The sequence below is a fragment of the Chelonia mydas genome, chromosome 15 (genome assembly GCF_015237465.2).
Source record: "Chelonia mydas isolate rCheMyd1 chromosome 15, rCheMyd1.pri.v2, whole genome shotgun sequence".
Taxonomy (NCBI): Eukaryota; Metazoa; Chordata; order Testudines; family Cheloniidae; genus Chelonia; species Chelonia mydas.
In genome coordinates, this window is record NC_057856.1 from 3159962 (window position 1) to 3175161 (window position 15200).

At 53.9% G+C, this 15200-nt stretch overlaps 1 protein-coding gene across 6 annotated transcripts in view; it reads left to right on the forward strand.

Moving 5' to 3' along the window:
- OSBP2 (oxysterol binding protein 2) overlaps positions 1 to 15200 on the forward strand; it is a 344207-nt gene that overhangs the window by 299925 nt on the left and 29082 nt on the right. For all 6 annotated transcript variants that reach the window (XM_043529960.1, XM_037878931.2, XM_037878932.2 and 3 more), the window contains one exon: positions 2873 to 3118. In XM_043529960.1, coding sequence (XP_043385895.1) covers positions 2873 to 3118 — 246 coding nt within the window. The remainder of the gene's footprint in view (positions 1 to 2872; positions 3119 to 15200) is intronic.

A 15200-nucleotide genomic window follows, 5' to 3' on the forward strand; every position in this document is an offset into this window, starting at 1 on the left:
TCTTGGCCTCAGCCCTGAAGTGAGACACCTGCACTCTGCTAGCTGCCACCATTGGGTCTGTGATGAATGATGCAAGGAGGATAGAAGCAGAGCGCACAGCAGCAGCATTTCCCTGCTCCCAGCCCCACCGTTACAGTAAATAGATCTCTGACTCGCTCCTTGTACCTCTTCCCTTTTGATGGCTCTCTGTTCACTGTGTCTCACACCTGAGATCTAGGCAGGGCAGAAAGCCCAGCTTAATCACTGCCAGTATCTGGAATTCAGGGATGTCAGATCACTAAGCCATTGTTATTTAAATCTTATTAGAGAGTCCTTTCAAAGCTGTGGCTCTCTGGACTATCTCAAAGCTCTGTTTTCCTATCGAGACCTTTCTAGGCTGAAGATCTGCCCCAGTTCCAGCCCTCGGTGCAGCTACACAAGCGCAAACCTCCAGTGCAGACAGGCAAGCCCATATTGCACCCAGGAAGCTGAGCTCTGCTATAAACCAGGGCAAGCTGCAGAGGTGCAAATCATGGCGTAGAGCAATGGTTCTCAACAGGGGGTCCACGGACTATGTCTAAGGGGTCCACGAAAGACTTAGACTGAAAACTGACTGAACAGAATTCAACTCTATGTACAGACGATCGATTTCCAATGGGGTCTGCACCTCATTCGAAATTTCCAAAGGGGTCTGCAAATGAAAAAAGGTTGAAAAGCAAGGGCATAGAGCATCCTTGCCCGTGTGTGCTAGGGATTGCATTGATGCAGCTGCGCTGGTGGCAGTAATAGGAGCTAATGTGCAGTGCAGAGAGTGCCCTGGAGAGGGACTCTTTTCCGGTGTCGGATAGTTCAGGTCGGTTCGCCTCTAGCTCTGCACTAGGTAGGCTTGGTACCTGGCTTTTCAAACTGCCTTACTTTTAAAACCTGGAACGTTCTCCTGGAACCTGCCATTAACCACCTGGCATCACATCCCCTCTGTCCCCTGGCCCAGGAGTTGTGTACTCAGCTTGAGGACCCTCTGGAGTGTGCAATCACATACTAGAATGAAGGGGGAATTGGTGCACTGCTTCCCTCCGATTTCGTGTGGCCCAGGAAGCAGCTGGTTTTCATCTTGCTATTAATAAAGCTGCAGGCCGGGCTGGGCTGGCGGCCTGTTTGTGGGCGATCAGACTCGGGCTGCTGAGTGAGTCTGGCAATGGCTGGAGGCCCCTGTCTATGGTCCTTGAGTAACCCCATCGTGCTGACACAGGAAGCGGCGCTGAGTGAGAGGGGCCCACCTTCGGCTGGGGAAAGGCTCCTTGGGGGTGGGTTGTAAATAGAAGGTAGCCGGTGGTGGAGGATGCCAGGGTTCTGTTCTGCACAGAGTATATTCCCTTTGCTGAAATGTTTCACGTCTGAGGATTGATGTTGGTATTGACACAGATCATTTTGCCTGAGTGCTCTGAAGAGGGGATGTTTTAGTGGTCTCTGTTTTTGGCCCTAAAGAATGAATTCCCCTGTTCTTCCCCCAGAGACAGACACTCACTTCCCTGCTAATGTGCCTCGGCCCAGACGTGGAGGGACGCCCTCTGCAAGCCAGAGGGGAGTCAGGTCTCGGGCCCATTGACTCCTTGACTCTCTTCTGAGCCGGTTTGGCCTGGGTGACTGGTGCCAGTTCTAGCTCTCGAGGGGAAAGTGTGTCTGTGCACACAACACAGGATGCAGCTGAGAGCTGTCAGTCCGTGCGGGTCTCCAAGTCCCAGGTCACTCTGTTCCCAGCTGATCCTGGCCATGCTAGTCGAAGCCCCCCAGCCCTGGTGATGTGATGCAGAGCCTAGGAGCCAGGCATGAACCACCCTCTTCACCTTAACACTAGAGTTAAACTGAGAGGGCAGCCTGGGCAACTCACTGTGTCTGAGCAGATCTGGCCTCCCCCGGCAGGTACCCCTTCACTCCACCCCACCTGGCAGCAGTCCCCACCCGCCTTGCCATTCATTGGTAGCACCCGCCCACACACGCTATTGCACTGTTTTAAGTGAGGTTTCCTGCAGCTCCCACATGGAGGGGGATGGGAAAATCCAGACTAAGGAGGGGAAGAGACTGTAGAGTGAAGCACAAGGCGCCAGGGCCGGATTGACCTTTTGTGGGCCCGGCGCCAAACTTATTTGTGGGCCCCCATGGAGGCAACAGAGCCTGGCGTGGGGAGGTCAGTCCCTGGAGCGAGGGGCCAGCCAGGGGCAATGGGGCATGGCATGGCAGGGGTGGCCCTGCTCCACCCAATGCAAGGGCACTATTTACAAACCGGCAGTTGCCCCACGCACAGTGGCCTGCCTGGGCCTGTGCTGCCAGCATGCCCCTTCCCCTTGGGGGCAGGCCCATGCCACCCCACACAACCCACCCACCAAACACCCCCAACTCCCTATGGCCAGAGGCCCCCAAGACCCAGCCGGTGGGCAGGCCGAGAGGAGCAAGTGGTGGGTGGGGGGAGCCAGCGGGATCTCAGGGTGCAGGGCAAGTGGAGCAGGCTGGGGCCCCTTCGGAGCATGAGCCCAGCTCCAGGGAGCCACTGGAGCTATTGTAAACCCGGGACTGCAAGGAGCGGAGCTGGGGTTGCAGTGCGCTCGGTTTGCTCTGGTGAATTAGAGTGTTCCCTTCCTCTCCAGATCTCTGTTCAGGACACAGTCACCTCGGAGAGGCTGAGGGCTCAGCACTGGAAGCCAGGAAGTCAGAGGTTACCTTGAAAATTAGATGTGTGGGAGAGCAGTGTGTACGGGGATGGATGTGCAACGCGACACAGTGGGACAGCAGCTAGGCCATAGTCTACCTGGAGATCACTGACTGCCAGTGTCTTTGCCAGAAGCCCATTGCTCACCCGTTAGTGCACGTGCCTAACTCTCTATTCCCCCTGCATTAGGTAAACTTCAATGAGCCACTTTCCATGCTGCAGAGGCTGACCGAGGACCTGGAATACCACGAGCTGCTGGACAAAGCCGTGAAGTGCGAGAGCTCCACCGAGCAGATGTGTTTCGTTGCTGCATTTTCAGTGTCTTCCTACTCAACGACTGTGCACCGCACTGCAAAGCCGTTCAACCCCCTGCTGGGGGAGACGTACGAACTCGACCGGCTAGATGAGCTTGGCTTCCGATCGCTCTGCGAGCAGGTATGGACAGGGCTGCGGGAAAGGGGCTCTTCATCTCAGTCTTTCAGGAGCACTGTCGCATTCCTCGAAGAGCAGTTCCCTGGGGCTCCCCTGTTCCACACTGGTCCTGCTTCCACTGCAGTCAATCTGCATTTGTTATTGCTATGAATGGGCCCAGCAGCGGATCCTACACAAGTCACTCTTTCAGAAGGCAGAAGCAAAACGTGCATTCCCCATGGTAACAGGGTGGAAATGATGGGGAGACCAGGGGGAGGTGGGAGCCTCTTCCAACCTATCAAATCTAAAATGAAACTATCACAGTTTTAACTAGCTGGACGTAGTACCAAATTGCCAGCCCTGGGTCTGGGATGAGCTTGCACATGGAGCTTTGCAGCTAAATTCTCCACAGATGTGTTGTCTCTGTCTCTGTCGACAGTTGTGCTTAGTCAGTAGGCCCAAACGTGAACCGGTTTTGTGTTTCCGTTGTGGAGGGGAGTGCTCCTGATTGTTCAGAACCTAACGTCAGGATACATTCAGTTAAATCTGGTTCGGAGCAATAGTTCCCATATGTAAAATGCATGAGGCCCCCACTGTATAAACCTGGCTGTGCCTCCATTCTCTGCTCCCAGGGTCTGACGGGAGCTGCCATTGGCTCCCTTAGGAGCAGGCACAGGGCTGGTCATGGGGATCTGCAAGGGACAGAACTGGATACCTGGTGGAAGTCAAGGAGCAGGCTCATGCAGTGACACCCCCAGGAGGCTAAAGGGAGCCCAAAAGTTTCCCTGGCATCACCAGCTGGGCTTCCAAAGGCTGCCCAGCCAAGCTATTGGGCAGGTGGGGGTGTGGTGTTCAGTAATGCCCACAGAGTGCATGGATGGTGCAGGGAGCAGGAGGGTGGTGACTGATCATAGTGAAAGCCAGGAGCATTTGGGGGAAGGCCAGGAGTTCAGCTTTGGCCATGCAAAGCTTGAGTGAGCAGTGAGACACCCAAGAGGGAGGTGTCAGCCAGGCAGGCCGGGAGGCGGAATTGGATGGAAGTGACAGATCAGGTGTGCTGAGCTGATCAGGCTAGAGATGGTAATTGGAGTGCGAGAGTATGAGGTCACCCAGGAAGAAGGTGTAAAGCGAGAAGAGGAGGGCAAGGTTGGGGCCCTGTGGGACCCCCGGAGCATGAGAGAGAGAGGAGGAGAAGGACCTACCAGCAGAGATGTGGAAGCAGCAGGAGAGTGGGTGGGACACACTTTAATTGAAACTGAAAGAACACTCCTTGTGGTGCCAAAATTGTCCCAAATGACAGAGGAAATGAAGAAAACAGCAAGGAGATGGTCATCCCATGGAATCTTGGCTAGAAGGTCGCTGTCCCCCAGGCAAGGTGGGTCTCTGGTTTCTCTCCCTGAGGTGCCAGCCGTGCGGTGCCAACCCCAGTCGTGTGAGTTCTGCTGTAATTGTCTGTGTGCCAGGATGGGCGCGATCATGTGACTCTCACAAACGTGCCCTGCGCATGGAGGATGTTGTCTTCCCAGCCTGTGGCAGGAACGATGACTCGGTCACGGGTGGCCACTGTGGGAAGTGATGTTGATTCCAGTGGGGAGTAAAAGGCCCTGGCAAGGAATGGCCTCCTGTCAGAGACGAGAGCGAAGCATGGGAGTCCTCAAACACTCCTTCCCCTCTGCATTCCTTCAGCATCAAGGGAGCGCTGCCCCAGAATGCTTAGGGGCTCCGTCGCCGAGTGGGTTCATGCTCCCGCTGTGTAGCTCTCGCGCCCTGTATTCCAATCCGAACTGGCTACAGGCCAGCAATAAAACAGGCCAGATGGGCTCATTTCTGCCGTGAGCCCATCGGCCTTTGGGACGGGGTTTCATCTGACGTTTGAGCAGAATGGGAAATAGCAGTGAGGGCGAAAGTCTGCTACAGCTGAACTGTTCGCATAAACTGCTGCCTTTTGAAATGTCACAGAGAGGCACGTTTAACAAGCTGGTTCCTCTCTGCTCCGAGTGTCTCTGCAGAGCTGGATGGGGCTCGGTAGTTTTCTTTGTCCTTGTCTTGGAATGAAAAGGTTTCGTTGCATGGCCCTGACACAAATGAAGATCCTCGAGCTTCCCAGTGTATCCAAGGCTTGCCTGTCGAGCAGAAGGTCTTAATTAAAACCTGGTGAGCTTAATTAGTTGAGATCTATAAAGAAAATTGACTCGTGACAAGTGACTGTTCAATACTCTCAGCTGCTCCATCCCATCCTCCTGGTGGATAGATTTACAGGGCCATTTATTTTCTTTCCCCCATATGTAGACAGTGCTGTTGACATGGTGATTTATGTTATCCAGAAGGTTTATTTGCCATCTTGAAAAACAAGGTCCCGTGGAGCAAGAGAACTGTTTGATCTTTGTCTAGATCAGCGTTTCTCGAATGCAGCCACCATGGTTGCATGTGGCCACCAGCGGATTTTTTTCTGCAGCCACAACAGCCTCCAAAGCATGGGCAGAGATGGGGGGTGGGGGGGGGCAAAGCAGTGGCCCCTCCTTGCAGCACCCAGCTGTTGCTTCTGAATAGCTGTTACCAAGAGTAGCGAGATGCGCCACCTTGATGTTTGCGCTGGCACCGCCAGCAGGGATCGGTGCCCTGCACTGCACCACCACCTCGGAGCTCTGGGCAGCGCCTCTGGAGACACATGGGGCCGGTGTCTGCGGTGCCGGAGTTGGATCTTGTCAGTGGAGGCGGCTGCAGCGTTTGCTCACCGGGGCTCTCCCCTGGGCAGCTGGGGCCTGGGGAGCCTGGAACGCTGCAGGTGGCCGGTGAGTTCTCGACCCCCTGCCCTGGAGCAGACTCTCAATGAAGGGCTGCTGGAGTCAGGAACAGAGAGACAGGGTTTGTCAGAGCAGCCACCAGCAGGAACCCCTGGTCTAGATTATGAAACCCTGAACAAAACACGAATATCTGCATGTAAAACACAGCCCATCCCCCTGCAAAGGCAGGACATGGCTCCCTGATTGACGTATCCGATATGACACTGACCCTGGCAGTCTTCTGGAGCTAATGCTCTGGAACTCTTGCTTCTTTCTACACTAGAAATTTCCCTTAAGATTTAAACTGGTCTTGATGTCAAAATGTTTCTGAAATGTCTTTGCAATGCAGTGTGAGAAGCAGCCGGTCAGCGGCTGGCGCTGCATGGCGAAAGCATTGTGTGATACATCAAGGGGAACAGTCTCGTACCCCTGTCTCCTTGAGGTACAGCCCTGTGGACTTGCCTGGTCTCACTTACAGCAGTGTCTCCAGTGGAGTTCGCTTGGAGTGAAATGATGTAGAGGGGAGAAGACTGGGGCTCGGGCCAGTCTGCCGGGATCTGAGCATTCGGGAAAGTGCAGGGTTAGCCACTGCTGTGAGGGGAGCAGATGGGAACAGGAGCGGAGGGCCAAGTGCATGCAAGTGGAGTGAAAATATTCCGGTGTATCCCCAAATCCTACAGTTAGAGCCCTGTGAACCAGACTCCTCCATCTGTTGCTAGGGTCTGCTGACTGGCCCTCCCCAGCTCCCAAATAGCAAGGTCAGAGCCCAGCTGTTTGACATTGTCAGCTATGGGCAGCTTAATGTGCGTAGTGAAATGCAGCTTTTAAATGTGTAGCCTTTTGCTTCTGCATATTGCCTGGGTGACCAAAGTGGCACAGGCGTGCCCCTGTACAGGAGATCTGCAGTTCCCACAGGGGTGGACTTGGCAGTGCAAAACGGGCAGGTGCAGACATCTTGTTTGACTGAATCTGGAGTTGAAATAACTTTGCTGTTGGTTACACTGAATTGTGCCCCTAATGAAGGGGCTCTTATAAAGCTGAGAATGGGGCTTGATTGGTTCTTGGGGCAGTTCTCCGTTCCCGCTTGGGGATGGTTACCGCGAAAGGCAAAGAGTCCATCTCCAGGAGACAATGTGCATGGATGGTGGATATAGGAGACCAGAGGGCAGGGGAAATGCTGAGAACCCTGTGGTGTTCTTTGCGTGATTGTCCACTCTTGGTGCACATGTGCCCCATGCACACAAGATCAGGTTCTTTTTGGGCCGCACCTGAGCCATAGATGTCCTCAAGTCCCCGTCCCCCCCTCCCCCCAGGGCAATAAAGGGCAGAGTGGGCTTGACTGCCCCTCGGGTCCTTCTTCCTGCCAGTGACAGTGAGATGGAACCCCTGTGGTGCCACCTGCCTCACTGGGCTGGGGAAGGTAGGTAGTAGTCTGAGTTCATATCGTTAGTTAGATAGTTACTGTCTGTTTTGCATAATGTATGTCTCTCAGTGTTTCAGTGGGGCTAGCCCCATACTCGGTAGTGTCTAAATCTCCTGGGTCCAAACCTGCCCCTTGTGTGAAGCTTCAGTGCCCATTAACACCAGGCACTCCCTCTGCCTAGGAGCAGGACGTATCCCCGAGAGATGCTCCATGTGTCGCTCCTTCTCCAAGAGCACTCGGAAAGCTAGAGAAGCCAGCTGGAGTCGTGCCTCCTGGAGAGCTTAGTGCAGGCTTCCTTGGGCACCGAGAGGAAGGGCAGAGCTACACCTCAAGCCTCCACTCAGTTTCTCTCCATGCACATCCTGGGGAGCTGAGATTTCCTCCCGAGCCACATCTACTAAGAGGCTCCACTCGCCCGCCACCATTCCAGCTTCGACGTACTCTGACGGGGCAGGAAGGCACATGCTGCAGAGATGAGCCCGGGCACAAGTCACCTTCTCCAATGCCAGGCTGCTCACTCATCTTGGGCTCCACCTTCTGAGAGCCAAAGGCCTGGAAAGGCCTACTACCTGGGAGTCATGTTCCTGGCTACCCAGCATTTGAGTATCGGCTATCTTGCTATCGAGTGATTTCACTGTGAGCCTAGTACTGGAGGCACCTCTCCTGGAGAGGCTGAGGATGGTGAAATCTGAGCCATCAGTTACTGAGCCAACAATACAGCTAGTCAAGGAGGTGTCTCTGGTACTGACCCCTTCCCTGGAGTCAAGGCATCTGAGTCGAATGGTCCATCCTTGGAGGGAATCTCCTTGTCCCCCATCCACACAGAGCCAGGGGACCTCTCCCACCCACTTGCTGTGGCTCTGGGAGGCAAAGATGCAGCCACTCCAAGCCTGTTTAGGGCTTGAGTGAGAGCCAGGTTTTCCCATTGAGCTGATGCCAGTGCGGAGCGGAGAGCCCTGGTGTGACGGCCCGCACTGCTGTGTTCTGAGCTAGCAGAGCGTGCTCCACTCCAGATCACTTATTGCCACTGCAGATTGTCCCCATCAGATAGGAAAGGGCGACCACAGCCAAGGAAAGGGCACGTTATTGTGTGCCCAGTGACAATTGGAGGGCAAAGGCCCACATCCGCAGTGAGGCGGCCACTCATCCAATGCGTCTCTTCGTCATTCAGCATTGCCCCCTTCCTCCCTGGATGGAGCCTGAGCCAGCCACTTTTCACCCAGGACCCTATTCTGTGTAGCCCCTAGGACAGCAGGAAAACTGCACTCTCTGTGCTTCCTGAGAAGGAGCTGTACGGCTGGGGGTTCAGTGTGCTGCTAAACGCTGTTGCCCAGAGCATCTTCTGATCCCTCCTGGCCACCTGCTGTGGAAGGAGCTGTGTGACAGGACCGAGCCCTGTTGGAACATGGAGAGCCTTTGAAGAAGAGGAGCAGGTGTCCATCCCAACCCTGGAAGAGTTCTTCCAGAGGCAGGAACAAAGCTAGCTTTGTTCAGCTTCATCCACCCCCACCAGCTCCCAGGGAGAGGTCATCAGCCCCTTGCGATCCAGGGTGTTGAGGGCCTCCAGCTGGTCTGAGATCACAGGCATGGGTATTCAACCATGTCCTGAGATCATCCATCACTTAAACCAGCACCGTCTCCAGGCAAGATCCAGCTCCGAGGCCTGGAGGGAGGAGAATGAGATTCCGTAGGAAGCTGCTGGAGGTGACCGTAAACACCTTCTGGGTGCCCTTTCCCATGAAGGGGAGGCTGGGACTGAGCAGCGATTTGTGAGGCTGGTGTAGAAAGATGCTGATTTCAAGCAGCATTGCCTGGGACCTGGCTAATGGGAGTTGGTGTAACACATGGGGCTGACTTCTCGTTGTCTCCTACTCATTGCAATGGAAACCCAGCCACTGGGAAAACCCACGATTCCTGTTAAATGGCTGCTTGCGATTCCAAGCTCCAGTGATGCCAAGGCATTGTTTGGTCTAAGCACTCGAAGATGTTTCACAGACTTTGCTGGAATCACCAAGGGGGTGAGTGGGTGGGGGTGGGGAAGCGTAATCCCTTCTTATCTGAGGCAGTTAAGAGGAGAGGGGTCGGCTGATAGGACAGGGGAACCCTGGGTTTTCTGGCTTGCTTAGTGCTCAGGGCTTCACCCTGTCTCCGACCTGCACGCTCACCTTCTGGATCTGCCACCCCATTTCCTATCGCACTGAAGCCGTTCTGGCTTCCTGGCTGGGTGGAATCATTCAGCCATTGGAGATTGTGCACCTGGCTTGCAGCAGTTTCTCTAGGCTGGCCCATTTTGGTAGGGTTGTGCTGTAACCTCTCCCATACCTGTGGTTACAGGGGCAAGGTGCAGCAGAGCAGGCCAGCCTAGAGCACGACAAGCGTTGCTATAAGCTGGGCTTTGGGTCAGTCCACATCACCAAGTCAACGACCACAGCTGGCCCTGCGTGGCCCAGCAGAGAGGCCAGGGAGCCCCTCCAGGGCAGAGCTGGGGAGCAGTGTGAGGCTGGATCCATGGACCAGGCTTAGGCTCCAGGGCTGCTCTGAGCCGCTTATCCTGACATAGCATTGAAAGTGGTTTCACCCTCTCTTCACAAGCACGCAAACAGCTGTCAGCAGCAGGGCCGCTGGGCCTTGCTGAGGGCAGGAAGAGGAGGTGTTGGTGTGGAGAAGGCTGGTGCGTGTGGTAGGTGTTTGGAGACTCCAGAAGCCAGTGAAAGAAGTATCTGCCCTGTCGGCTGCTTTTCACACAGAAGCTTCTCACACACATCTCTTCAAGCTCTAGGAAGCCCATCCCTGCTGCACCCTACCGATGCTAGGCTACAAGGCCAGGATTTTCCCATAATGCACTTGAACATCCTAGAAAGGAAGTAGCTTGAAATGGCTTCAATGATGGGCTCCTCAGGTGAAGAACAAATCAAATGGGCGTCTGCATAATTCTCATCAGAAACCTTCTGGTACATCCCAGATGCCACTCTCCAGCCAGGGTACAGGAACTGCGGAACGCTGGCATCCTCCAGGACTGGCTCGCTCTCCAGCATCCGCTCCGTGTAGGGGACCAGTAGGAAGCCCCAGTTCTGCTAGGTGCCGAGTGGACCAGTGAGTTAACCAGCCTGCCCACCAATGCTGGAGAGCGGACTTCAAAACTACCCATCACAACGAGAATGAGCTTTGATAACTTGCAGCCTTTTCTCTTCAGAATGTCTATTCTCATCACAACACCACCAACCTAGACCGACAGGGAGGGGCAGGGCTGCAGGTCGGGCTGAGATTCATCAGCAGAGCTGTGGCAGGAGGGCCTCAGGACTGGAATCATAGAATCATAGAATATCAGGGTTGGAAGGGACCTCAGGAGGTCGTATAGTCCAACCCCCTGCTCAAAGCAGGACCAATCCCCAATCAAATCATCCCAGCCAGGGCTTTGTCAAGCCTGACCTTAAAAACTTCCAAGGAAGGAGATTCTACCACCTCCCTAGGTAACGCATTCCAGTGTTTCACCACCCTCTTAGTGAAAAAGTTTTTCCTAATATCCAACCTGAACCTCCCCCACTGCAACTTGAGACCATTACTCCTTGTCCTGTCCTCTTCTACCACTGAGAATAGTCTAGAACCATCCTCTCTGGAACCACCTCTCAGGTAGTTGAAAGCAGCTATCAAATCCCCCCTCATTCTTCTCTTCTGCAGACTAAACAATCCCAGTTCCCTCAGCCTCTTCTCATAAGTCATGTGTTCCAGACCCCTAATCATTTTTGTTGCCCTTCGCTGGACTCTCTCCAATTTATCCACGTCCTTCTTGTAGTGTGGGGCCCAAAACTGGACACAGTACTCCAGATGAGGCCTCACCAATGTCGAATAGAGGGGAATGATCACGTCCCTTGATCTGCTCGCTATGCCCCTACTTATACATCCCAAAATGCCATTGGCCTTCTTGGCAACAAGGGCACACTGCTGACTCATATCCTGCTTCTCGTCCACTGTCACCCCCTAGGTCCTTTTCCGCAGAACTGCTGCCTAGCCATTCGGTCCCTAGTCTGTAGCTGTGCATTGGGTTCTTCTGTCCTAAGTGCAGGACCCTGCACTTATCCTTATTGAACCTCATCAGGTTTCTTTTGGCCCTATTCTCCAATTTGTCTAGGTCCCTCTGTATCCTATCCCTGCCCTCCAGCGTATCTACCACTCCTCCCAGTTTAGTATCATCCGCAAATTTGCTGAGAGTGCAATCCACACCATCCTCCAGATCGTTTATGAAGATATTGAACAAAACCGGCCCCAGGACCGACCCCTGGGGCTCTCCACTTGACACCAGCTGCCAACTAGACATGGAGCCATTGATCACTACCCGTTGAGCCCGACAATCTAGCCAACTTTCTACCCACCTTATAGTGCATTCATCCAGCCCATACTTCTTTAACTTGCTGACAGGAATACTGTGGGAGACCGTGTCAAAAGCTTTGCTAAAGTCAAGAAACAATACATCCACTGCTTTCCCTTCATCCACAGAACCAGTAATCTCATCATAGAAGGCGATTAGATTAGTCAGGCATGACCTACCCTTGGTGAATCCATGCTGACTGTTCCTGATCACTTTCCTCTCGTGTAAGTGCTTCAGGATTGATTCCTTGAGGACCTGCTCCATGATTTTTCCGGGGACTGAAGTGAGGCTGACTGGCCTGTAGTTCCCAGGATCCTCCTCCTTCCCTTTTTTAAAGATTGGCACTACATTAGCCTTTTTCCAGTCATCTGGGACTTCCCCCGTTCGCCACGAGTTTTCAAAGATAATGGCCAATGGCTCTGCAATCATATTCGCCAATTCCTTTAGCACTCTCGGATGCAACTCGTCCGGCCCCATGGACTTGTGCACGTCCAGCTTTTCTAAATAGTCCCTAACCACCTCTTTCTCCACAGAGGGCTGGCCATCTACTCCCCATGTTGTGATGCCCAGCGCAGCAGTCTGGGAGCTGTCCTTGTTAGTGAAGACAGAGGCAAAAAAAGCATTGAGCACATTAGCTTTTTCCACATCCTCTGTCACTAGGTTGCCTCCCTCATTCAGTAAGGGGCCCACACTTTCCTTGGCTTTCTTTTTGTTGCCAACATACCTGAAGAAACCCTTCTTGTTACTCTTGACATCTCTTGCTAGCTGCAGCTCCAGGTGCGATTTGGCCCTCCTGATTTCATTCCTACATGCCCGAGCAATATTTTTATACTCTTCCCTGGTCATATGTCCAACCTTCCACTTCTTGTAAGCTTCTTTTTTATGTTTAAGATCCGCTAGGATTTCACCGTTAAGCCAAGCTGGTCGCCTGCCATATTTATTATTCTTTCGACTCATCGGGATGGTTTGTCCCTGTAACCTCAACAGGGATTCCTTGAAATACAGCCAGCTCTCCTGGACTCCTTTCCCCTTCATGTTAGTCCCCCAGGGGATCCTACCCATCTGCTCCCTGAGGGAGTCGAAGTCTGCTTTCCTGAAGTCCAGGGTCCGTATCCTGCTGCTTACCTTTCTTCCCTGTGTCAGGATCCTGAACTCAACCAACTCATGGTCACTGCCTCCCAGATTCCCGTCCACTCTTGCTTCCCCCACTAATTCTTCCCTGTTTGTGAGCAGCAGGTCAAGAAAAGCTCCCCCCTAGTTGGCTCGTCTAGCACTTGCACCAGGAAATTGTCCCCTATGCTTTCCAAAAACTTCCTGGATTGTCTATGCACCGCTGTATTGCTCTCCCAGCAAATATCAGGAAAATTAAAGTCACCCATGAGAACCAGGGCGTGCGATCTAGTAGCTTCTGCGAGTTGCTGGAAGAAAGCCTCATCCGCCTCATCCCCCTGGTCCGGTGGTCTATAGCAGACTCCCACCACGACATCACTCTTGTTGCTCACACTTCTAAACTTAATCCAGAGACACTCAGGTTTTTCTGCAGTTTCGTACCGGAGCTCTGAGCAGTCATACTGCTCCCTTACATACAGTGCTACTCCACCACCTTTTCTGCCCTGCCTGGAACAGCAGGGAATGCTGTGCTGCAGGTCAGGACTGGCAGAGCTGTGTTGGGAAGTCAGCAATCGGCTGCTGCTCCCCGTTGCTCACCTCCAGCCAGCACCAGCCTCATGCATCAAATGTGTCTTCTATTAAAAATCCGCTCTGGAGGTGTTGCAAACCTCGCTCAGCCTTCCTTACGCTGGCATGGCTTAACAGGAACAAATCACGTTGTGGCTGTGAGAGCAATACCTCCCTCACAGAGACGTGCATCACAACAACGCTCAGAGGAGCGGGTAGAAGAGAGAGGCTTTTGGGGCTCATTTAGACACTCTATGGGGCTCTACTTTACACCATGCATTCAGCAACAATCAGTCCCACAGATGTGACGAAGGCTAGATTATGCAGCAGGGGCCACAGTGCAGGTTTTGGGCACGGTCTGATGGATGTGGCTGGGAGTAAACAGCAAGCCAGCCTGGGTGTGCTGCAACAGCTTGTTTAATTCAGTGTTCTCCGCCCGTTTGGTAATTTCCTTTGGTAATAAGCCGTGGCTTGACTCTCTCGCCCCATTGGGACAGTCTTGCTAAGCAAAGGATGTACAAGACCCTGATCTCAGCTGGGCTCCAGAGGTGTTCTTGTGATACAAATAACTAGCAATCATAAACAGCTTGCGTAAAATCTGTGCAACTGGTGTGCGTAGACAAGGCCAGTTCGCCTGCAGAAAAACCAAGGGCTGTAGCCGTGCGGTGGGGTGGGCTGGCCTGGCCTGGACAGACACGAAGGCTCTTGCTGAAGAGGTTGATCCAGCTGGAGGAAGGGTTGGCTTCCCCTCAAGCCAAAATGGACTGTTTGGGGTTTTGTTCCCTGTAACTTTTTTGCCGGGCTGTCACCTTTTGGGCATTTAAGCCAAAATTCTCTCCCTCAGGCACCTCACGTTAGACACCTAAATGCAGCCAGGGACAACCTTACTCATACGCAAAGCACGCAGCTCTGTGGGGCACCAAATTTCCTGGTGCCCTGCGCAGCTGCGTGCTGCTCCAGCTCTTCCCTAGGGACTCCCCCTTCCCTGCCCCCGCCCCGCCCCCACTCCCCTGAAGATTGCAGTCATGCCCGAGCCTGCACTCACAGAGTGGTAAGTGGAGCGATCCGCCCCCAGCCTGCTCCGCTCCCCTGACTCCCAGCCGCGCCGCCCGTGAGTGCTGGGGGCCGGTTCCCCCCCTTCCCCCAAGCCTGGGAGCCAGGGGAGTGGAGCAGGCTGGGGCTGGGTCACTCCACTTACTGCAGGAAGTAGCCAGCCCCCCTCCCCCTGGAGGCCTGGGGCCCCACACGGCCCCCCCGCAGGCCTCCATAGGGCACCACAATAGCTAGGGATGGCCCTGAATGCAGCCATCTCAGCACCTGAACAGCTCGCCTGCGCACCCTCCGCTCCGAAAGTCCGGCCCCCAAGTGAGGTGCCTAAAGATGGATGGAGGTGTCTCACATTAGTGTCAAGGGCCCTCCTCCTCTCAGGAAAGCCATAGGTCAGGGAAGAGCCCTTCCAAAGCTTTGCTGAAGCAAGCGGGTTGGATCTTCCTGGAAAACTGCTGAGCTCCTGTGAGATTGCTGCCAGGGACTGGCCTCTGTTTCCGCTATTTATGGAGCAGCAGCATCTTCCGAGGGGGCCTGTGAATTGCTTAATGCTCCATGCATTATCGATCAAGGGCTCTTTAACTAAACAAAGCTACATCTCCTACCCCAGAGTCGGCCCGCCGGCCAGACCTTCCTGGCAAAGACAAAGCACGCGGGTATGTGCCACAGGGCTCATCGTTCTCAGTATACGAAACCATCCAAATAACACTGCTGCAAATTTGCCAGTGCTGCTTTCTATGCTAAGCATGTACGATAAGCTGCCCCTTGCTTGGTCCACTACCATCAGTGCAGCAGGTTGTGGGTTCGTGT